This window comes from Sinohyriopsis cumingii, chromosome 6, assembly GCF_028554795.1.
Source record: "Sinohyriopsis cumingii isolate HCF-2022 chromosome 6, ASM2855479v2, whole genome shotgun sequence".
Taxonomy (NCBI): domain Eukaryota; kingdom Metazoa; phylum Mollusca; class Bivalvia; order Unionida; family Unionidae; genus Sinohyriopsis; species Sinohyriopsis cumingii.
The window spans coordinates 163144150-163168199 of record NC_142966.1 but is presented as its reverse complement, the minus strand read 5'-3'; the positions used below and the strand labels follow the sequence as shown (position 1 = coordinate 163168199).

General features: G+C 35.2%; 1 protein-coding gene across 3 annotated transcripts in view; it reads left to right on the top strand.

Moving 5' to 3' along the window:
* LOC149798441 (TBC1 domain family member 1-like) overlaps nt 1–24050 on the top strand; it is a 138824-nt gene that overhangs the window by 40014 nt on the left and 74760 nt on the right. For 2 of the 3 annotated variants that reach the window (XM_089963631.1, XM_089963630.1), the window contains exons 3-6: nt 8799–9482; nt 10272–10364; nt 13827–13956; nt 21027–21118. In XM_089963631.1, the coding sequence (XP_089819757.1) occupies nt 8799–9482; nt 10272–10364; nt 13827–13956; nt 21027–21118 (999 nt within the window). Of the gene's footprint in view, nt 1–3588; nt 5075–8798; nt 9483–10271; nt 10365–13826; nt 13957–21026; nt 21119–24050 lie in introns of those variants that run through there. The other variant, XM_089963632.1, reaches the window with a different exon arrangement.

Genomic DNA, 24050 nt, shown 5'->3' with positions numbered 1-24050 from the left:
CCATCTTGAAAATCTTGTTATTGCTGCTACTCCTGAATGTATGGGCAATGACCATCTTGAAAATCTTGTTATCACTACTCCTCCTGAATGTATGGGCAGTGGCCATCTTGAAAATCTTGTTATTGCTGCTACTCATGACTGTATGGGCAGTGACCATCTTGAAAATCTTGTTATTGCTGCTACTCCTGAATGTATGGGCAATGGCCATCTTGAAAATCTTGTTATCACTACTCCTCCTGAATGTATGGGCAGTGGCCATCTTGAAAATCTTGTTATTGCTGCTACTCATGACTGTATGGGCAGTGGCCATTTTGAAAATCTTGTTATTGCTGCTACTCCTGAATGTATGGGCAATGACCATCTTGAAAATCTTGTTATCACTACTCCTCCTGAATGTATGGGCAGTGGCCATCTTGAAAATCTTGTTATTGCTGCTACTCCTGAATGTATGGGCAATGGCCATCTTGAAAATCTTGTTATTGCTGCTACTCCTGAATGTATGGGCAATGGCCATCTTGAAAATCTTGTTATCACTACTCCTCCTGAATGTATGGGCAGTGGCCATCTTGAAAATCTTGTTATTGCTGCTACTCATGACTGTATGGGCAGTGGCCATCTTGAAAATCTTGTTATTGCTGCTACTCCTGAATGTATGGGCAGTGGCCATCTTGAAAATCTTGTTATTGGTGGTGCTGTACAGTTTTTTATTTTGCATAGGTTAGGATTTTAAAGAAAAAGAATTTCCCCGGCTTTCCTCACTGCTTATACTGGGTATTTAAAACAGACCTTGTATATCTTAGGTATAATTGAAAGAACCTTTAATTCCCTTTATTTTGGTGTATGATTGATGGGTGTACTATGGGTTATAGAGTATACAGCTTGGCCTTACTTCAAATATGCACCTTTCAAAAAAGTGCTAGCTCTACTTGGTCATTTTCACTTCCTGAACTTAAGAGGTAAATTGTATAGAAAAGAGCCGATAACTTTTTTTTACATTTTATATATTTGGTAATTCATTCATTGCACTTTCAGAAGCTGGTATTGTTTTGTCTGGCAAAATTCATTTTCCCTATTTTAATAGATGCTATGTATTGTGTACTTTAGACTAATTCAGGCTGATTTTTTAACACAAGGGAGCAGTCATTTTAGTTAGCAGTGTGCTTAAATCATGTAAAATTTCCAAAAGTACAATATCCAAAGAAATATCATCCACATTACATTAATGTAGCATAGAGGTATGTCAACATTCTCTCCATTGTGCATGTTATTGCTACTCCTTCTGAATGGATGGACCTTAATGAAAATGGTGCCAATCTGACATCCATTTTGGCCATCAGGGCAGCCATCTTGAAAATCATTTTGTTGATACTGTTCCTGATTGGATGGTCTTACTAACATGGAGTTTTCTCTGAGAGACTTCTTATGATGTCTAGTTGGTGTTCAGTAAAAATGGTGCAGATATGACATCCAGTAAGGCCACCCTGGCATCCATCCTTAAAATCTAGTTATTATTACTCCTCCTGAATGGGTGGTCATATCAGCATCGGGTTTGCAAAATACTTCTTATGATGTCTGTCTGATAGTAAAGCCATCTTAAAATCTTGTTACCACAACTCTATTTGAACAGAAAGTCATGTTGAGTTTTCACTAGAAGACTTCTTATGACGTCCAATTTGTGTTAAATGAAAATGGTGTTGATCTCTTGTCCAATATGGCCACCACAGCAGATATTTTTGAAAATCTTGCTATTGCTACTCCTAAATGGAGAGTCTTATATCTTGAAAATGGTGTTATCTCTACTCTTTCCAGGGGCCTTGAGTGGCCAAGTGGTCTAAGGTGCTTACCGTTACAGATCACTACCATCTCACCTCTTTGTGCGTGGGTTCGAGTCTGGGGCTCGGCTAATGTGGGTATATGAGAAAGCTTGCCAGTAGCTTCTCGCGGGTCGGTGGTTCTTTCCAGGATTTTCCTGGGTTCTACCTCCACCATTAGTACTGGCCGCCATGTATAGCCTATCATGTGCTGAAAAATGGTGTTAAACCCCATTACAACAACAATACTCTTTCCAACAGGATGGCTATATCAACTTGAGGTTTTCACAAATAGAATTCTTCTGATACTTAGTTTGTACTGAATGAAAATGGTGTCAGTTGTACGTCCAATATGGCTGCCACGATGACTGTCTTTAAAATCTTATGGTTGCTAATGCCCCAGAATTAATGATCATTATGACATGAGATTTTCACCAAAAGACTAACAATGACATCCACTTTGTTGGAAATGATAAAGGTTTTCAATCTGACATCCAGTATATCTGCTACATCAGCTAATTTGAAAATCTTGTTATTGCTGAAGAATATCAGGTATGGTTTCTCAACATTTAAAAGGAAGAAATAATCTTATCTTGTATTCCTGGAAACTCTTTTCACAGAGTAGTGCATCAGTCCTTTGAGGGACTCTTGTTAGATGTCCGCTACTGTGGATGCAGTGTAATCCTTAGATGTTATGCAAGTTCTCTACAAAAGTTTGTGTAATTTCTGAAGTTTATTGCACCAAGATGTACAAAAGGGGGTTGTGAAAGATCTTTGTGCAGAAATGTCATTATGCATCATTGTCATTTGAACCATTCAAATTGTCCACAGAATCTATATTGTCAGTCAGATTGTACCATACATATTTATTTTTTTAATCAATGGAAGACGGGGGGTGGGGTGGGGGCAGTTGGCCTAGTGGTCTAAAGCACTCACCTGTATCGTTCATTGCCATCTCACCTCTGTCAGCATGGGTTAAAGTCACAGTCAATGCTAAAATGAGTGAGTGAGAAAGCTTGACTGTAGCTTCCTGTAGATTGGTGGCTCATCCCAGGTTCTTCCACTACCAGTTAAACTGCCTACCATATATAAACTGTAATATGCTGAAAAATGGCGTTAAACACACAACAGTAACATCAACTGAAGATTCCTAATTCATTTCTTTTTTAGTATGGCAATCTTTGATTAGTGATGTTATTACCCATGCACTACATGGATATAATTTTAAAAATTATTAACTTATTCCGTCATAGTTACATATGCAGCACATGTATATACTTTTGTCCCCCTATTATAAGACCAAAAATACCTAATTCATGACTTTTATGTATGTTTTTGCCACCATGGGTAATACCATACAGTATATATCAATATGTATGATATTTTATTGGCACGTATGGTAAATCATATGTGTGATAACTTGATATCCTTAACTGAACTTGCTGTCCAATCAGAAAATATGTATAGCACATTGTTTTACAGTATGTACTTTTATATTGGTCTACACTTCACCGGTTTTGAACAAAGCCATAGAAATTTAAAATAAGTCACATATTGCTTTCCCAGTCCATAATATAATAGCATTATTAAAGTATTGTAGATTGCAATTAAATTGACTATGTTCTAAATGGTTCTAACTGGTGTATTGTATTTGTATATGGTTTGTCAAACACAAGTGCAACCTCTCTTGACCATCTATGGCAGAGTGTATATGATTTCCGGAATTGTCATTGCTAAGTTCTGTTTACTTCAGCAGCTGGGAAAGGAGAACAATAAGTTGACAAATCACAAACAGTTCTAATCTTGTCACACAAAGAAGACGTTTTGTGCACTGGATTTGTGAAGGAACTTAGATTTAATTTATTGGATGAATGTAGGCCTCAGGAATTTTGTAATTCATGATTCAGAAATTGGCTTGATGTCAAAATTATGTGTGGAAAAATGTTTGATAATTTGTTGCTGCTTCAGAAATAACTATACAGTCTTGGGACATTTGTGTCTTGCACATATACACTGAAATGACAACAGCAACAACAAAAATTGTAAAATGGTCAACTCTTATGGTTTGTAAAATACCACAAGTTTCACTACCATAGCTGAAAAAGTCTTTCAGTATTGTATTCAGTTAAATGTTGTTTTTTCATGACAATCAGATTCTTTTCCCCACAAGTTTTACTTCCAGAACCAAAAAAGTATTTCGGCAGGGCGTTCAGTTTAAGGTAATTTTTTCCATGACAATCAGAATTTTTGTGTGCATATTTTATCAGGCATTTGTCTTCCAAAAGAGAAGGATTCTTGAATGATGGAAAGGGTAGAAAATTGTATCCTGTTTAAGGCTCATGCTTGGATATATGTTCAGGATCAAAAACTGGGCTTCATTTACAATTACTTGTTGAAGAAACTGCTACATCTGTACATTTAGTCATTAGGCTGATCTTCAAGATAGGATACAAATTCATCGGTTGGTAACTTAAGACTGAATGGACAAATTGGCTCAAAATAGGACAAGGAAATGATTTCATTCTGTAAGAGAGCAAATAGCTTATGAAATTTCATCATACAAACAGACTTGTTAGATACTTCATACCCTTAATTACTTCAGAGGACATTGTCTTTACAGCTTTATGTTTGTGGGCATGTCAGATAATTAAATTTATATTTCTGGTAGTGACCATTAGTCATTGTACACGTGACCTTATGTGTAGCATAACAATAGATGTCTGATGGAGGACTATTTTCCAGTGCCAGACACCAGTTTTAACAACATAGTTTCTATTTTCCACTGATGGGATTGTTTTTTGGTCCATCCAAAAGCCTGTGGCATCCTGTCTACTCTGTTGTTATTAAGAATAGTTTGGGGTTTTCTTGACTATGAGAGGAAGCATGTATATGTTAAAACATTTCAAGATCTGGAGAAATTACCTGATATGTTTACAAATATTTGTGATTCTTATAGTTGACATGATGTGAGATTGTTCATTTTCTTTGTTAAAATGCCTTTTCAATCAGACAATATGTCACACATGAAATCAGTTGGAAAAAGTATTCCCGATATGGCCACACAAAGACGTCAGACTTCTCTGCAAGACCTAAGCAATAAATCCAGTACAGATAACCTGTTGAAGCGTCATTCATACCCAGTTAGGGCTTATAGTCTTCCGAATGGCAGTATACAGAAAGGCTCCATGAGCTTTACTGGGGTCCACAAGCAAGTTTCATTCCAGGATCCAGAGCCAATGGAAATAGAAAGTGTGTCTACTGAGGTAATTGTCGTTGCATAATTGGTCCAGGTAGTGAGGATGGTCAAAGCATTAGCATGATACCTATAAGATCCTGAGTTAGATTCTATAATAAGTTGGCAGCCTTGAATTTTCAATCCAAATAGTCTCAAAACTTTTTCAGCAAGAAACTCAAGCTCAGAGTTTCAAAATGAGATAATCTTTAGAAAGAATGCAGCTCAAGCAGTAGAAGTTTCATGCTTTATTTAACCTGGGCCTCTCTCCTGGGATAGCCAACTTTAGTGACCTAATGTTATTCAAAGTATTATATTTTATTAGATTGTTGTGAGCTGGAGTTTAACCTGGGCCTCTCTCCTGGGATAGCCAACTTTAGTGACCTAATGTTATTCAAAGTATTATATTTTATTAGATTGTTGTGAGCTGGAGTTTAACCTGGGCCTCTCTTCTGGGATAGCCAACTTTAGTGACCTAATGTTATTCAAAGTATTATATTTTATTAGATTGTTGTGAGCTGGAGTTTGTTTCACACTCAGAAGTTTTGAGAACATGGGTCAAAATGTATGACAACTATGCATGTATTTATTTGAATACTTTTCATTCTTTTTACCTCCTTTACTCCTTTTAGTACCCCATTTGCCCTCTGTTTAAAACTGAATAGAGTAAGCATCTGCTATTGTTGCATTTGTAGAGGTTATATTTTGTGCTGTTTGTGTCACAAAACTATTTAATGTGATTTTTTCCCAGTATAAGGTAGATTCATTATGTTACTGTTTCAGCACTTGTTGCATCCATAAAGAAACAATAGCATTGACTATTGTTTCAATTGCCACAAATTTGCTACCAAAATTGTTAAGCCATCTGTAGTAGCATGACAAGATTAAATACATGTACATGACAGAAGACAAGTCAAGTTTGCTGCAAATTGCCAGATCATTGACCCATGGTCTTAGATTTTTTTTCAATCAATTTGTGGTTTAAGCTTATAACATTAATACATACTTGATATTCCGCAGTGCATTTTCCAGTGTACTTGTTGTCTATATTAGGACAGTTGGACAGACCCTGTATAATTATTATGTATATATGTGACTGTTGCTTTTATTAGGTGTTTGCAATAGTGTTTTCATTCGTGACATCATAATGTTGGCCGATACATCATACACTGAGCTTTGAATAAATAGGAATAAGCCTTGTAACAGAAAATAATATATTAACAGTGGCTAATGTTAAAATTAATTTAAAGAAAGGAATTTCTGTCTATTTTTAGCGTTCAGTAAAATAAGAAAAAAGGTCCTTTTACAGCATTTAAACAGAAATGCTGAGAGCAGTCTTTTCTTGAAAATAAAGTTATTCCTCCTGGGAAAGAATTCTCATGGGGAGGGGTAAATCTTGTGTGAATAAATTTATAAATGAATTCCTTTTAAAAGTCAATATAACAGAAGGCTCAGTCGTCATACTCCATCTGTGAAAGTGAGATACACACAGTGTAGTGGTATACTCTAGGTAGCTATAGAAATGTTGGATTTACAATAATTAAGAGATGGACCTTCCTTCTGCATTTCATTTTTCATCATTCTGCATTTGCTTGGTAGATGGCATGTGATCTTAAAGATAATCCTATGAGAAATGAACCACCTTAACCAGATGATATTGTTTTATAACAATTAGCATTTTTTTAATCGATTTCTTTTCCACGGGGCCATACAAATTAAATTTTTACACAAATAGAGTTATTGCCAAGCCATATACAGAAACCATTTTTGAGTAGTAACTTTAATGCATTTGTTCAGTTTTTCTGACAGCAGCATCACATTTCTTTTGGTCATGAAACTGCAGATAACTCGCATCCTCCATCTATGTGAAAGTACAGAATCTGTGTACTTCTTTGTCCATGGTGCATGATTCTGATGTAAATTACTGCAGTTCAGGGGGGTGTTTACAATCCAGCTATTATGGGAATGACATCACTTTTGCACCAATGACACCGGTTACTGACTAACCATTTATGAGACAGAGATTTTAATGGTTACTGGCTTGTGATATTGGCTTGCCAATTTAGGCCAGGTACCAGCTAATTGTTCCATTAGCTGCCTTACTTACACATCAAATCCAGCTTCTATCTCACTGTATTTTCTTGTGAACAGTTAAAGTGTGGATAAGGACTTGGTACAGTTTATTTTTTCTTTTGAATTTCATAGGACAATGGTAGACCTTGATCTGCTGTCCCATTACATATTTATTCCACAAGTTTGATGTAAATGACTTACATAGATTATAAAAGCAATTGGGAATACTTTGTTTCATCATAAGAATTTTTAGCTTTACTGGTCATAGACCAAAAGACCTTTTGGGATGGCCAGTTGCCTGTTGTCAGACATCAGTTCATCCATCAGCACAAGTTTGTTATGTCTACTCTTTAGGTTATCTGAGGATTGCCGTGAAACTTGTTCATCCTAAAGTCTGCTTGGTCCTAAGTGAAAAGGGTGCTGCTCAGGCAATATGGCCACCACTGCAGCCATCTTAAAAATCTTGTTATTGCTACTTCTCTTGATTGGATGATCATATCAAAGGGGGTTGTGACTAAGAGACTTATTAAGATGTCTAATTGGTCTTAAATGAAAATGGTGCTTATCAGATGTCCAGTATGGCTCCCATGGTAGCCATCTTGCAATTCTTGTTTTTGCTACTTCTCCTGAAGGAAAGTCATATTGACATGGTGTTTTCACCAGATGACTTCTTATGGTGTCTGGTTGGGCTTTGAGATATATTATGGCTGCAACAGTAACCATCTTGAAAATCTTATTATTACTTTTCCTGAATGGATGGTCTTAACATCATGGGGTTTTCTATTTGGACCTTAAGAAAATGATGCCAACCTGAGAGCCACCACAGCAGCCATCTTGAAACTGTTGTTACTTCTCTTCCTGAAGAAAAAGTTATATTAAAATACTGTTTTCACCAGAAGACTTAGTATGGTGCCTACATGGTCTTAAATAAACAATGTGCTGGTCTGATATCCAATAAGGCCACCACAGTAACCATCTTGAAGATCTTATTACTACTCATTCATTGATTTATATCAATTTTAGGTTTTCACCAGAACTTTTATGACCTATTAGTTAGTACTAAATTAAAATGGTGCTTATTTGGCATCCATTAGGACTACCATGGCATCCATCTTGAAAACTCCCAAATGAAAAGTCATACTGATGTGGAGTGAACACCAGAAGACAGCATCCAGTTGCTCCTTAATGAAAATGGTACTTGTGACCTCAGATATGGCTGCCACAATGAACAGTCAAAATTTTGTTACTAGTACACCTGAATGGTCTTATCAACATGAGGTTTTCACCAAACTCTTTTTAAAATATCCAGCCAGTTTTTCTTGTTATCTGAACTCTGTCTACATGTACACATACTGAGCAAAGATGATCATATTTGGGATGATGTTTTATAATGATGAGTAGATGACAGTGATGGGAGAAGAGTTGGTAGGTCTCAGAGATGACTTTTGATTTGATATTTTTTTAAAAATCTTGTTACCATAACTTCATCTACTTGGATTGAAAGATGAAGACCATACTTCGTATGATGCTTTACATCATGAATAAAGGTGTCAAATTCTGGATGCATGGATGGGTGGGTGATGAAAATGAAAAGGTGTGGCTAATGTATTTGTGATTTTGTAATGTTGTTATGAATGGTTGATGATATGAGTACTCCAACAAGATTTTTTTCTCTCACTCAGGTTCCAGAACTATTTTCTTGTATTCGTGACGCTACTCAAAGGGATCTGTTTGAAGACATGACTGACCAGAAGAATAGTGAACCTGCTAAGGCATTCTATGAAGTTATGTATCTTGGTCGTGCCAAAGTCAGGGGCAAAAAAATAGGCTCCAGTGATGTGGATGAACTTGTCAAAAAACTTTTGGCAAGAGAAGTAGAGAGAGATAGACAACGACATGCAAGTGGAACTAGCATCAAAAGCTTGCCAACTTCTTTGGAAGAACAGGTATCAGTAACAGAGAATGAACTTCAAAACCAACACAGAAAAATATCCCCTGCAGACATTTACAGTGATAGTCCCTCAAGCAGTATTGACGAATTGTCACAAGACACCACTACCCTTGACTTGCATGATTCAGACCAGCAGGACACTAATGTTAGTGATCAGCAAGACAGCTCTACAGAGAATCTTGTGGATTATCAACAAGGTATGTCTCAGTTCCAGTCTGGTGATCTCCAAAGTAATGCATCTCACTCCAGTGATGAGATCAAGGAACACCAAGTTCTTCTTGAGACACAGTTGAGACAGCAGACAAACAGGACAATGTTGTTTCGTCTTGGTCAGCAAGAAATCTCTCTCATCAGTCTTGACAAGAAAACAACCATCCTGGAAGTACAGTTTAAGGATATATCTTCTGTATCACAGGTAAGTAATACAGTTGATATAAATTATAATTATGGGTTCTATTGACTTACACAACAACCACAATGTTGATGACGATGACAAGTCAGATGTTGGCTTGGGATAGCAAAAGTGAGTCATAGTGGTCACTTATCATTGTAGTTTTTGTTGGTGAGGTCATCAACATTGGGTTTAGGCACGTGGACCATTTTGTACAATTTAGACATTAGATGAAGTCAACCTTACCCCCTCCCCCATATAGGTTTTGGGTAAACCAAAATTTTTGTAAGGCATAAATTTGAGTTTTGCAGAGTTTTAGAGAAATGTAGTGTCCAATTCAGGCATTTTATAATTTGTCAAAGAGTCATTCCCATTAAATATGTGCAGGTTATTATGACAAATTCCAGAGGCTGTGATCAATGTATTTTCACCCACTTGGTGAGATTCATTATTCAAGCAATTATCCCACATTTATTTCTCTTTTATTCCTCATTTATATCAAAAGCTTATTGGACATTTGAACATTTAAAATGTGTGAATATTGGATGTTTAGTATGATTAGACCATTTGAAACAGATTCATACTTTGTCATTGTTCATCTCTTTAGTTGCTGACTTAACCTCCCCAACCAAAAACAATAAATTGAACAGTATTCATGTATTCATAAATCTTATTACTTTATGTGAGGGTTTGTGAGTTATCCAGAAGTAGATTAACAAGGGATTGCAGTCTTTGGAATATATGTTAATTTAAAAAAATATTTGAAGCACATGATTTACCTCATATAATCATATGTACACTTTGTGCTTTCAGGGAAATAACAAAGGAGATGTGTTTGGGTTCATTGTTAGAGAGCCACCTAAGAGCTTTACTTGTCATCTTCTACGGTGCCATTCTGCTTGTGTGGTAAGTATTCTTGCCTGTCTGTGCATGTGGTTGTCTGTATGTAAATCCATGTCTCTCCATCATTTTGTATTTCTAAACCTCTTTCTCTTTTGATTTCTTTCTGAGGCAATTACTGTTTTTCCATGGCAAAATATTGTGTAGATTTCCATGTCAGTTTTGTATTCATTTCAGATTGATCAGTTGGAGAGAAAAAAATATTCTTTCTTTAGTGTAGCCCATACGTGAGTAAAATGAACGTGTTTGGACAATTGCTGTGAAATCATTTGATGATGTAGCAGATAATTTTGAGTTTTTGAGGTCACAGTCAAAAAAAGGCTTTAGTTTTATTTGCTGTTTTTTATTGCAGTAGTTTGTGTTGTGTTACTGGTTGATTGGACTTTACATGTTTTTCGTTCAACTGCAGATCAAGGTAACATAAATAAAGTTGTAGCAGCTGAAAAAGTAACGGGAGGAGTGGGAAACCGTCTCTGGTGTTTTGGTGGGCAATTACTTTGTTTTGGGTATTGGGAGCTATTTTCCCATTGGCTGAAATGGTGCTGGTGTATCAGTTCAGATTAGACTGTTTTTTCATGATGGAAAAATATGAAACATGTCTGAAATTGATTTGGGGACTTTTATTTGTATACAATATATATAGTATACGTGTAAGTTTTTTTCCTCACTTATGATCATATGTGTTCCATCATATTAATAAGGGGGAACAAAAATCAAGCAGCAGCATCCATTTCATCGATACTGCTATTGATATTGAATTAGTGCAGTATGTTTATTGTTTTCTTAAAAAATAAAATAAATATTTCTTAATTACTTTGTTAATAAAAATATCCTTACAGAAAAGTGGGAAAATGTTGCATAGGAAAATGAAAATTTCCAAGAGATAGAATAATAAAAAATTAACAAACTTGAGGTTTTATATTGATGCAGAAACTAAAATCTTCAGAAAAATAATCAACTTGGGAACAGAATACGATGTATTGTTGTATGGGCAGAAGATACTAAAACATGTTTACTTTTTAATACTGTATACATTGTATGTGCTGACAAAGGTTACAGATTTATTTTTAAAAGAATTGTAGGAAGTTGTCTCACTTTATATGTTTAAAATACAGTGTGTAACATTATTTTCCTTGTGTGCAGTTTTCTGTTGTATTGAGGTCAAACTGTAAGCACTATTTTTGGCATGTTTATTGTAACTACCCGCCTATCTTATTGATCATTTGTTGCAAACCAATTTTTGACTTTTTATATTTAGCCCAAACTCCAGTGTGCTCTTTCTTCACTTCATTATTAGCATGTTATTACCAGGCTTGATTGTGATTGATTGGGCATGAAATGAAAGAGTCTGAACATTTATGGATTATTTTGAGGTAGATTGAATCATGTATCACGCAGATGCTTTCAGTAATGCTAAATTGGAAAAAGCAAGGGTCTTCTTGGCTTAGACTAATTTGACTCCAATGGAAGAAGATGCTGATCTTTGCATGGATGAAACATCTCAGTGGAATATGACAGTGTATTGTACAACTTTTAAATCAGCGTTTTGGAAATTTGGGAATTGTAGGTTGAGATTCATATACAGATGTATGGTAAAAAAACAATCACCAGCTACCAGCTTGTGCTAAAACTACTTTAATGTAGTGTGATTGGTTGAACTGAAGAATGTTTGGCAGTACTATCCACAATCTACCAGTGGAATGTTTAACACTGTTATACCTCCCACAGTGTCTATTCTACAATGTTAAAATGTACAATTCCTTTGGTTTCTTTTAGAAAAGACAAGCTGAGAAGTCAAATGAATTCATGAATTCTGCTTATCCTAGTTATTAATGTTACAGTATTTCTTCATTAAATTCCTCATGTATTCAGATGCTCCCAAATTCTAGTTCTAGTAGGGCCTGAAATTTATCGTGGTCAGAGGTCTAGGACTGACAATTTTTATTTGTGGACATGTCATATGTTAGCAGCACTAATCCATCAGAATATTTCTTACTTTTTCCTATAAATCGAAGAAAATGTGTTTTTTAACCCCCCTAAATCATCCATAAGGAATCATAAAAGTGTACTGATGTAAGCGTAGGTTGTGTGATAGTGTGAGACTGGTGGTGTAGAATGTAACTGGATATGGCAAATTTAACATGAATCACCGGTCTGTGATTGAACTTCATCATCCGTTTGTCTATTCTCAACCATAGCTAACACTAAACATCAGTTGTATCAGCTTACCATATGGTCTAGACGGATGACTATGCGTTTGTTTTAGCACTCTAAGGATCAGCCGCCTAGAGGCAAGAATCAATCACAGGGAATTTGTCTGCTATGAGACATGTTACACATAGATCTTAAATGTCCCAGGACTGAAAAGGATGCAAAACATTATTAAAATTTTCCAGAATCACTGGATAAAGACTTGGCCATGGGTTGAGTATGATCTTTGTTCAGTATGTACATTGTACCCTGTGTCAGCAAATCATTCCAGTGTCATATTCAAAGGCATTATTTTAAAACTGACCCACTGATAGCACATGAAACAAGCAATGGGCATATTTCTTGCACCCTACTCCCACCCCAATTGTTCAGAGCTTTTGCAAAGCTTAATGTAGATCAGAAGAAAAGGTTTGAATATCTGTTTTTTTTACACTGCATATATGGTGATTGCTGATTTTGAGTTGGCTTGTTAAACTAAGCAAAAGAATGGTCTATATTTGGGCCAAAATTACATAACAGTCGTGGCTGTACATCTTTCCTCAACACCATAGATTGTTTCCAGAAGCACCAATCCCAAGTAGTTTCCAGAAGGCATCAGTACCAAGTAGTTGTCTGAATTTTCAGCTTGCATTATTTGTTTTTTTTCTTTTCTTTTTCATTAATGTTAATGCACTGTTGACTTGCATGTCAGTCTTAACCGTTGGATTGGTCTTTAGCTTATGTGGACCAGTGAGTCAATAGTTAAATTTTCATTCCCAGTCAGGCACAGACCCAGTTTTTCCCTGTATCGTGTTGTCATTCATAATCATATTTTCAGTTATTTTGGGACAGTATTTTCCACATTGTTTCAAAAAAAGAAAATCATTCTACATTTTCAAATTTGCTGATGTACCAGATAAATATAATTTACTGGTGAAAATTATGTTTTGTCTGTTTGGTGATAAAATTGTAGATTATAACCATTGAACGATGTCACTCAATCTAAAAATATTATAGCCAATGCACATGCAATTTGTAAAAGTATAAAGTATAAACCCCGATATATATATATATATATATATATATATATATATATATATATATATATATATATATATATATATATATATATATATATATATATTAGCAATCTGAAGAAGAAAAAAAACATGGTTATCTCTGGGTTGTAATTCATGAGAGTAAGCATGAACCATATGCAGACTTCATCGATGTTAGTGATGATACAGTGGTATTTATAGTTAATCTTTCTCTTCTCAGGTTAATGAGATTATGAACACATTAAGATCCACCTTCCAGACAGCATATGATCAACGACGCCTCCAGATGCACCAAATTTGTATTAACTGCCCATTACACCAGTACAGCAAACTGTGTCAGGAAATTTCAGGTCAGTGAATCAAGTTTTTGCTTAAAATTGGAGTTGCAGTGACTCGGGTTAGAATGCTGGACTTGTGACTGAAAATGTGCATGTTCCGATCCTACTATAGGATCAGACATGATGGGTTACTGTAGGGTTTCCTTGCAGTTTACTTCAAATGCCTCACCACTAAATAACCTGTGTTGAAGAAAACAAAACCGAATCCGTTACTTACGATCAGTTCCTCTGAGGTAAACCTCTTAAGATTGAAGTTTGTTTATACCTATAAATAAGATAAAACTCTAGGGCTTTATTGCTGGACTCAAATTATTTAGTGAAATGACTACCCACTTTTTAAATGGGGTAAAGTCATGAGAAAATAGGGAGTCATACGGTCAGAATTTAGGATGTAGAAAAATATCTGTATTTTATTTTGCTTGCTATTGGTGTTGTACTTGCTCTGCAATTTAAATGATCTAGAAGGATTAGAAATACTCAATACACCAATACATATGGTAAAATGTTTTTAGTTGGAATCAGGGGCAGCCCATCCTTATAGGCAAACTAGGTGGTTGTCTAGGATGCCAAGTTAATTGGAGAGCAATATTTGAGGAGAAGTTATTGGGGGGGGGGGGACTGCCAATTGCATATGGTTTAAGAATTTTTAAAAAATTAATGTGTATGACAGTAACCACAAAAACAGGTTATCATTCCAAAATGATGTAACTGGTATGTGTAATTGACAATTACATAAATTGATTACATCCCGCCCTCATTTTAGTATGCTTTGATAGCTTGTGAACCTGTATATAACATGAGATCAGGTGTGAAATAGTCGCCCCTCCCCCCTCGCCTCCATTAGGTTCCTATTTACTGAATGATAATAACAACTTGGTTGAAATTAGTTAAAAGCCTTTATATATAGTTTGTTTTTATCATTGAAAATGGCACTTAGTGCCCATAAATTTGGAATCACCATCATGAAATTCACAACTTTTAATATTATATATTATGTTAAATTTCCTTTAAGAAACAGATTACACTGTTAAAACAAGGTTATGCATCCAATATCTATCAGTGAAAATATTAGTAATGCATACTGGTGGCAACACTTTAAGAAATGAATACCAATGAACTAAGTCTTGTAAGGTAAAGTGTGTTTCAAATTTATTTTTTAATTCAGTTTCAGGACATTCATCATCTATGTCATGTGATATGTCCTCTTGTATTCAAGCGTGAAGTGTCAGTTGACCATCAAACTGATGACCACTAGTTTTTCCATGGGAGCATAATTAGTGGTAGCTATGTTTAGATCTGTGACTTAATTGTGTTTGTTGCATTGTTAAAAACAAAAGTAGACCTTCTTTTTTATTATCACCCTAATTGTTTCTTTTGACAAAATTCATGCTGATATACATATCATGTGATCTTATGTTACATCGACTGATTTCAGCTGACTAACTGAACAGTGTTTTAAATATTATTTAAGTAGCATCATTAAAGTATTGAATGTTAATCGTTGGTTTATCCTAATCATTTGCATACAGTACATGCATTGCAGTTTGGAAAATGCACGTTTCTTTGGTGGAAATTTATCTTCTTTGATGTTGTGTGTCACAGACCTGATATAGTGGTCATTGTTGAAGTCTGTCATGGCTTGTAGTGGATGGAATATGTTTTATTGCCACTTTTGGAAAGTAGCTGAAATACATGTATAATTTTGTAATAGTGGATGTCCACTACATGATGTGGAACTTGTTTGTTGGATAAGCTGCAGTAGATTGTGCAGATTGCTCTTTTTAAGCTGTACACAATGACTTTTAATATTTCAGGACTCACCCACTAAAATTTGTTGACATACATGTATTTATGAGAGGTGAAAGAAAGATTTCTGAGCTGAGAATCCCATAAGAATATTTAGGTGCTCCACAAAGTATAAAAAGTTTAATGGCACATTGAGTTTCATAACCATGTTGGAGAGAGAGATAGATTCTGCTTTTAAATGTAAAGAAATCACATGTAAGTATTATCAGTTGATAGGACAAGAAAAGAAACTATTCAAGTGATCTGTAACATGTTTGCATTTATTATTCATTTATTAAAATAATGAATATACTGTGGTTTTGTTTTCATTCCACAAGTTACTTTAAAACATTATGCTTAAAATTTTCTTACACAATCTACATGAGGGTGGCCGAGTCGTCTAAAGCGCTGTCCATTACAGATCACTTCATCTCACCTCTGTCTGCGTGGGTTCGAGTCTCGGATTCGGCCAATGTGGGTATGTGAGAAAGCTTGCCAGTAGCTTCTCGTGGGTCGGTGGTTCTTTCTGGGGTTTTCCCGGGTTCTTCCCCCACCATTAATACTGGCCGCCATGTATAGCTTATCATGTGCTGAAAAATGGCGTTAAAACCCAACAACAACAACAATCTACATGCTGATATCCAAGACACAATATCTAGTCCAACCTCAGTAGCACTTTTGCACCAGATATAAATGTGCATGCAGCCCATATTTCCAAGAAGTGGGGAGCAAGATAAAAACATGTTTTTATTTATTATAGACCTACTGTTTTTATGCAGATAGTACTAGACACACACTGCTGTATTCTTTTGCTAACAGCTCAGGAAAATTTAATTACAGGTTTGGTTATCTAACTTTTTTAATATTACCAGGTTTAAGGAAGAAAGAGATGAAAAAGCATAATCACTTAAATTGTTTGGTGGTAGTTAAACATGTATGCTTAGTTTCAGTTGATGAGCATTCTTTCAGTCCAAATGACATGTACTGGAAAACTGTTCCTGAATGTGCAGTGAATAGCTTTAATTATCCATTTATATGTAGTTGCATTTTGATCTGACGATTTTTATTAAGAAGTTGGCATCAGTACAGATAAAACAATTTGTTATCAAAGAACAAAAAAAAGTACATAGACAGGGTTTAGCAATTTTGCCAACAATGTGAGATCACTGAAAAAAGTCCTTAACACATTAACCCCTGGTGACGAGTTTATGTGGCAGGAGGTAGTAGCCTACTGCCAAGCTCTGTAGTGTGAAGGTCATGTATGATACACTGAAGTGGGTGATATTATAGAAAGGTAGAGAGATGTAGCTCTACAATAATGCCAAATAATATCTAGTTGCACTGCAAAATACAGAGGGAAAGACCTCATGTTTTGGACTTGATTTTTTTTCCACCCAAAATTTGTCTGTGGTCAGAATCCGATTTTGTGTCTGGATTTTAGACTTTTTGGTCTCAGATCTAAGGCAGACTAGTATGAACTGCAAACAGACAGATGAACCTTTGCAGAAAGTAAGATAGGATGGGCATTTCAAATAAAGAGTGGTCTCGATATGAAAATAATGGGTTTGTTAAGCAAAAAAAAGAAAAAAGAACTAAATAGCAAATGAAAAATGATGTTTCTAACACAACTAGGCATTATGTTATTGGAAAATCAACTGGAAGTTGATTTATTAGGATTTATTCAAAAATAGTTTTCAAAATGTGTTTCCTACTCGAATTTCAGGCGAAAACGACAAAAAATCTCCAGGGGATAATGTGTTAATGGGTTCATTTTGATTGTGTCAACAAATTTGAATATTTTTCCTTTTGTATTTAATCACTTGTGCATCAACATTGCATATAAATTACAAATTTAGCCATTCCTTAAGGATTTGTAAAAAATTCATGAATGGCCACTGATAGAGTGCATCTTTGTGTATTTGTAAATTGTCATAATCTCTAATAATCATTGGCTATTCTAGCATGCCTCACATGTCCTTTTATGGTTTTAGTATATGTTACATGATTCTTATTGTAAAACTCCTTTGTCTTAAACTATGTAACAGAAAAAGAGTGAAAACCAGCAAGTTTTGTAAAATTCAAATTACAATTTATTTTCTGAAAATAAAAAATAAAAATTAAAAATAGCTTTCAGTATGGTGAATGAAATCCTAAATAGTCCTAAAAGTTGTATCATAAGTCTAAAAGTATACAATTATCCAAATGAGTTATAGTGGTAATCCAAATGAAGTCCACATTTGTGCTGATGTGTCAAAAGTCTTGATGTTTTACAGTGATTTAATTCATATTGTCTTTAAATGAATTCACAGTAATTCAGTACAGTTACTAAGTCCGAAAAGTCTGAGCATTTTGTAATACCAATGGATAATTGAAATAAATAAATGAATCCACTCAAATGATTCAGGTATTTGTTTCTTCTAAGACTGATAATAATTAATATCCATTAAATCATTAAAGCTCAAGTACTTTAGCAGCTAGCTATTCAGAAATTAGGTCATCTGGATTTCCCTTGGGGGAATCCCATGACCTATAATGAACTCAACATGTTTACTTCAATAAAAGTACATCTCGCTATTCTTGAAACTTTGAATGTGTTTGCAAGTAATTCTATGACCTCATCTTTGAGACAAACCTACAACTATAAAGAAAATTATACTTTAATATGTTATTTAGTAAATGACCATTTAAATCTAGAATCATGAAAATTGAGATAATATAGATATACATTATAACATTATTGAATAAACTTTAGAAACTTGATCCTACATGTACACTATAAGTAGTATGGTGTTTGTTATTTATGTTAGTTGTAGGTGTTAATCTTTATCTTTATGATGAAAAATTGTTATTGCTGTTCAAGGATTTCCTTTAATCCAAGGAGCATGTTACTGTCACAGCAATCAGAATCTCTGGAAGCATGTAGTTTGAGCCATCGGTTCTGGGGCATAGCATATTTTGATACGGTCCCTTGTGTTTTATTCAAGTATCACGAAAACAAACTACCTGAAGGCTTGGTCTGCACAGTACAACCTTTTCAGGCAATGATCAGTCACTTGCCCTCAGTTAGTAAACATGCAGATATTGAAGCAGGTTAGACATTATTAGATATAAAACTCTAATTTCATGGCAGGGGATAATGCTATTATAATACTGTTGGAAGTTGTGTGGCTTCCTGACAAAAGATTTTCAGATGTCTTTAAGTCTTGGCCCATACTATTTTAAGTTTTATCTGTTTGTTAAAGCTTAAATTTGCCCTTGATTTAATAATGTCCTATGAGTATTGTTTCGATCATTAAAATTAAACATGGTGACATTCGGTCTAAGTGAATTGAGTGCATTCAATTTATTTTAGACTGGTATATATTCCTGATTATTTATAACAGGATTACTTTCAATTATCTTTTGAGTATCCATAGTGTCAGAAACTTGCTGTTTTTGCAAAGTCTGTTTCTTATATACAATGTCCAACAACTAGCACAATTACCATGCTTATGATGCAAGGGAAGTCTAAGATGTGACTTCAGAATGAGGCTAGGGCTGATATGATAAATGATGATCAGAAGTATGAAAAAAAGGACCATTGGTCAGATTTGGGCTGATAAATTTCCTTGGCTAAGGAAGAGAGAGAATGATGTTGGAGATAAAAAGTGATGTTTGCCCCTGATATGTTGAGTGCAGAAAGATGAACTTGTTCATTAAACAAAGGTATAATTTGCAGTTTTCAGCATTTACACAACATGAGACACCCAAGTCATGCACATATTGTGGCAGAGACAATTACTTGGGAGAAGAAATCAACATTATCAATTCTGCCTGAAACAAAAGTAAATTAAACATACAAGGACCATGCCAACACAGCACAGATTAGGACTGTTTAGGACCATACTAAGGCAGCACATACTAGGACTATCTAGAACCATGCCAAGACAGTACAGATTAGGACTGTTTAGGACCATGCCAATGCAGCACAGATTAGGACTGTTTAGGACCATGCCAACACAGCACAGATTAGGACTGTTTAGGATCATGCTAAGGCAGCACATACTAGGACTATCTAGAACCATGCCAAGACAGTACAGATTAGGACTGTTTAGGACCATGCCAATGCAGCACAGATTAGGACTGTTTAGGACCATGCCAACACAGCACAGATTAGGACTGTTTAGGATCATGCTAAGGCAGCACATGCTAGGACTATCTAGAACCATGTCAAGACAGTACAGATTAGGACTTTTTAGGACCATGCCAACACAGCACAGATTAGCACTGTTTAGGATCATGCTAAGGCAGCACATACTAGAACTATCTAGAACCATGCCAAGACAGTACAGATTAGGACTGTTTAGGACCATGCCAAAGCAGCACAGATTAGGACTGTTTAGGACCATGCCAACACAGCACAGATTAGGACTGTTTAGGATCATGCTAAGGCAGCACATACTAGGACTATCTAGAACCATGCCAAGACAGTACATATTAGGACTGTTTAGGACCATGCCAATGCAGCACAGATTAGGACTGTTTAGGACCATGCCAAGGCTGCACATACTAGAAATATCTAGAATAATCCAGCACTTTCAACATTTTCATGTATTTTGTACAATTTACTAGTTTGGCCAAATGGTCATGCATTTTGTACTAATGAAATAAATTGACAGACTTCCTTATTATTGGTCATCAAGAGGTTTGTTTTTTGTCTGATTTAACAGAAACTTATGTTGATAAGTGTCTTTGTGACCATGATTAGGAAGGATATTCCATTGCCCATTTACACATCGTTTAATAATCAAGCATCCTAGCCATATACATTGCTAAATATTTTATTCATGTAAGTGAAATAAGTAAATAAATCAGTGTTTTTTAGCATATTAGAAGTATGTAGTACTGAAAATCATACCTATGCTTCTTCTAAAAGTTGTGAAGCATTAAAGTTTGGACAAGATTTCTTCTTACATTTAAAAGATGCACCTGCTATGCACATTCATGGTTGCATAGCCTTGAGTTTATTTAAAACTTCATTTGAATGCAAAGAAAACTTGATTGCAGTATTGTTAATCTAATGTATTTTCTGTATCCAAGGGGTACTGATACATTGTGAATAGGAAATGATGATGGTTTGGTTATTCCAGCAGAAAGGACCATGATGTTAATTTTGTAAGGCATCGCCATCAAAACAGGAGTATGCTTTGTCTTGCAATAAAATGTATTGCTTGTATACTATTGTCTGTAGTAGCTAGCTTGTAGGGAACTCATTTTATTCTGTTGAATGCTCATTATGACTCATATAACTGTTGCAGGTTTAGCTCCTTCCGATGCCTACGAGCTTCTTTGCAAGAAAATTCAGATGCTTCCGGAAAAAGACTCAACAGACCTATATCATTCATTGAAGGTAAACAGTTTATTTGGGATTTTTTGTGGTTCTCTGTTTAGTTGAAAACAGCAGATAGGAACTGTACAATTTTATGACAGTGACAAATTTAAAGATTGTTGTTGTCAGTATGAAGCTTATATATCACCATTGTAGTTGTTAATATGAATATTAAATGTCTTCATAATTGTTAATATCTCATCATTGTTGTTGTTAATATGATGACTTTTATCTCTCATCCAGATCTTAAAAGTGGATATATAACATCCTATATCTCTTCAAATCATCGTTTAGAGAGATTCAGTAGCTCAGTTGGTAAAGTGGGTATATAGCAACCTATATCTCTCCAAATCATCATTTAGAGAAATTCAGTAGCTCAGTTGGTAAAGCATTGGCTTGTTTTTGTTTCTTTTTTAATTTTGTATTGTCCCAGACACACGGGTAGAGATGCCAGGGTTGGGGCCATGGATTCACCTCTTTTCAAAGTTTGTATATAAGTATCACAATAAAAGTACAGTATGAAGATTACATATGATTATATATATATATAGAGAGAGAGAGAGAGAGAGAGAGTTAGTTGCCTCTTAAACCAAGGTTCGCAGGTTTGATCCCTGCCCTTGCCAGCCTGTGTTGGCTGCCTTGATGTGTCCTTTGGAAAGGCACTTAGCTCTAGGCTTCTTGGGATGATACATTTAGTTATTTCAGGTTCAGTTTTTCACTATTTTTGACAGAATTTAATAGAGTTTTTGCCCTTTGTTACTCGGAATGTTTCTATTTATTTGCATCATTTTGACAGGATGGATGGATTTCTAATCTTATTAAATTTTGGAAGTAGGGAAGGTATATTGCAGCTAGACTTATGAACCTATTCTATAAACCTTTATTATTTTGACTTCATTATTATTTTTGGGGAATAATTTTTTTAAATTTCCTGGTGGCAACAAATTTAAGGATCCAGTGAACAGTGTAATGATAATGAATCATTTCTTTGTAAAGGTGTTACCACAAATATAAATAAATTTACAGTAAGCAAAACATTGGATTTTTAAAATAAATCTAGCTTTAACTATTTTTCATTCATTTAACTACATTGTCTGCAGTGTGGCAGCTTATAGTGATGTCTAGCACTGAGATTCCATGCTGCAGACATCTGGCATCATGTCCCACCCAGTCACATTATCCTGACACCAGTCCAACTAGTCCTAACTCTAACATCTTAATGCTGAGCACCTAGTACAATTTTTATAAGTCTTTGATATGACTTGGTTGGGGTTCGAACCCATGACCTCTTACATCTGAGGTGGATGCTTGAACCACTTAGGTCACTGGAGCAGTCCATTGAGAAATGATTGTCATGAAAATAAATGCTTTCTGAGTATCAGATCTTCTTTGAAAGCTTGGAGATATTGTGATACTGTTAAAAAACATGGGATAAGTGAGTTTTCCATCTAAATGAAAATGGGAGAAGTAAAAAAAGTTAAGGGGAGATGTACAGGAGAAGTAAATGAAATTTTATTTGTAACTATACTTACACATATGCAGTTTCTCAGAGATGAATTATATATATATATATATATATATATATATATATAAATATAAATAATTGATACACCAAAAGGTGTGTAAATTGTTCAGTTTGCTGAGTTTCCTTTTAAAGAAAAATTTATATGATGAGTGGTAATTTCAAAGATACAGCATATATGCTATACATATATTTTATTTAGATAACATACAAATACATGTACTTGCGCTTCCAACAGAGATAAGATTGTCTTCAGAAAACGGTGTATTGATAAAGAGAGTGAATTCTTCATATCCCTGCCCATTGTAATATAAATAAAAATGTAATTCTAAACCTATTGTAGCTGTTCACAATCCTCTATGGAAATTGATAATTTGCTTCTTTTTTTGAGCTTCTAGTTTCATTCATATTGATTCAATAAATAAAAGATACTTATGATTTATTGGTTTCATGAAAAAGTAGATCAAGCGCTGAAAACACTGCATGGTTAGCTTCATGAACACTGAAAACACTGCATGGTTAGTTTCATGAGCACTGAAAACACTGCATGGGTAGCTTCATGAACACTGAAAACACTGCATGGTTAGCTTCATGAACACTGAAAACACTGCATGGTTAGCTTCATGAACACTGAAACACTGCATGGTTAGCTTCATGAACACTGAAAACACTGCATTGTTAGCTTCGTGAACACTGAAAACACTGCATTGTTAGCTTCATGAACACTGAAAACACTGTATGGTTAGCTTTGTGAACATTGAAAACACTGCATGGTTAGCTTCATGAACACTGAAACACTGCATGGTTAGCTTCATGAACACTGAAAACACTGCATGGTTAGCTTCATGAACATTGAAAACACTGCATGGTTAGCTTCATGAACACTGAAACACTGCATGGTTAGCTTCATGAACACTGAAAACACTGCTTGGTTAACTTCATGAACATTGTATGCACTGCATGGTTAGCTTCATGAACACTGAAAACTGCATGGTTAGCTTCATGAACACTGAAAACACTGCATGGTTAGCTTCATGAACACTGAAACACTGCATGTTTAGCTTCATGAACACTGAAAACACTGCATGGTTGAACACTGAAAACACTGCTTGGTTAACTTCATGAACATTGTATGCACTGCTTGGTTAACTTCGTGAAGATTGAAAACACTGCATGGTTAGCTTCATGAACATTGAAAACACTGCATGGTTAGCTTCATGAACACTGAAAACACTGCATGGTTAGCTTCATGAACACTGAAACACTGCATGGTTAGCTTCATGAACACTGAAAACACTGCATGGTTAGCTTCGTGAACATTGAAAACACTGCATGGTTAACTTCATGAACACCGAAACACTGCATGGTTAGTTTCATGAGCACTAAAAACACTGCAGGGTTAGCTTCATGAACACTGAAAACACTGCATGG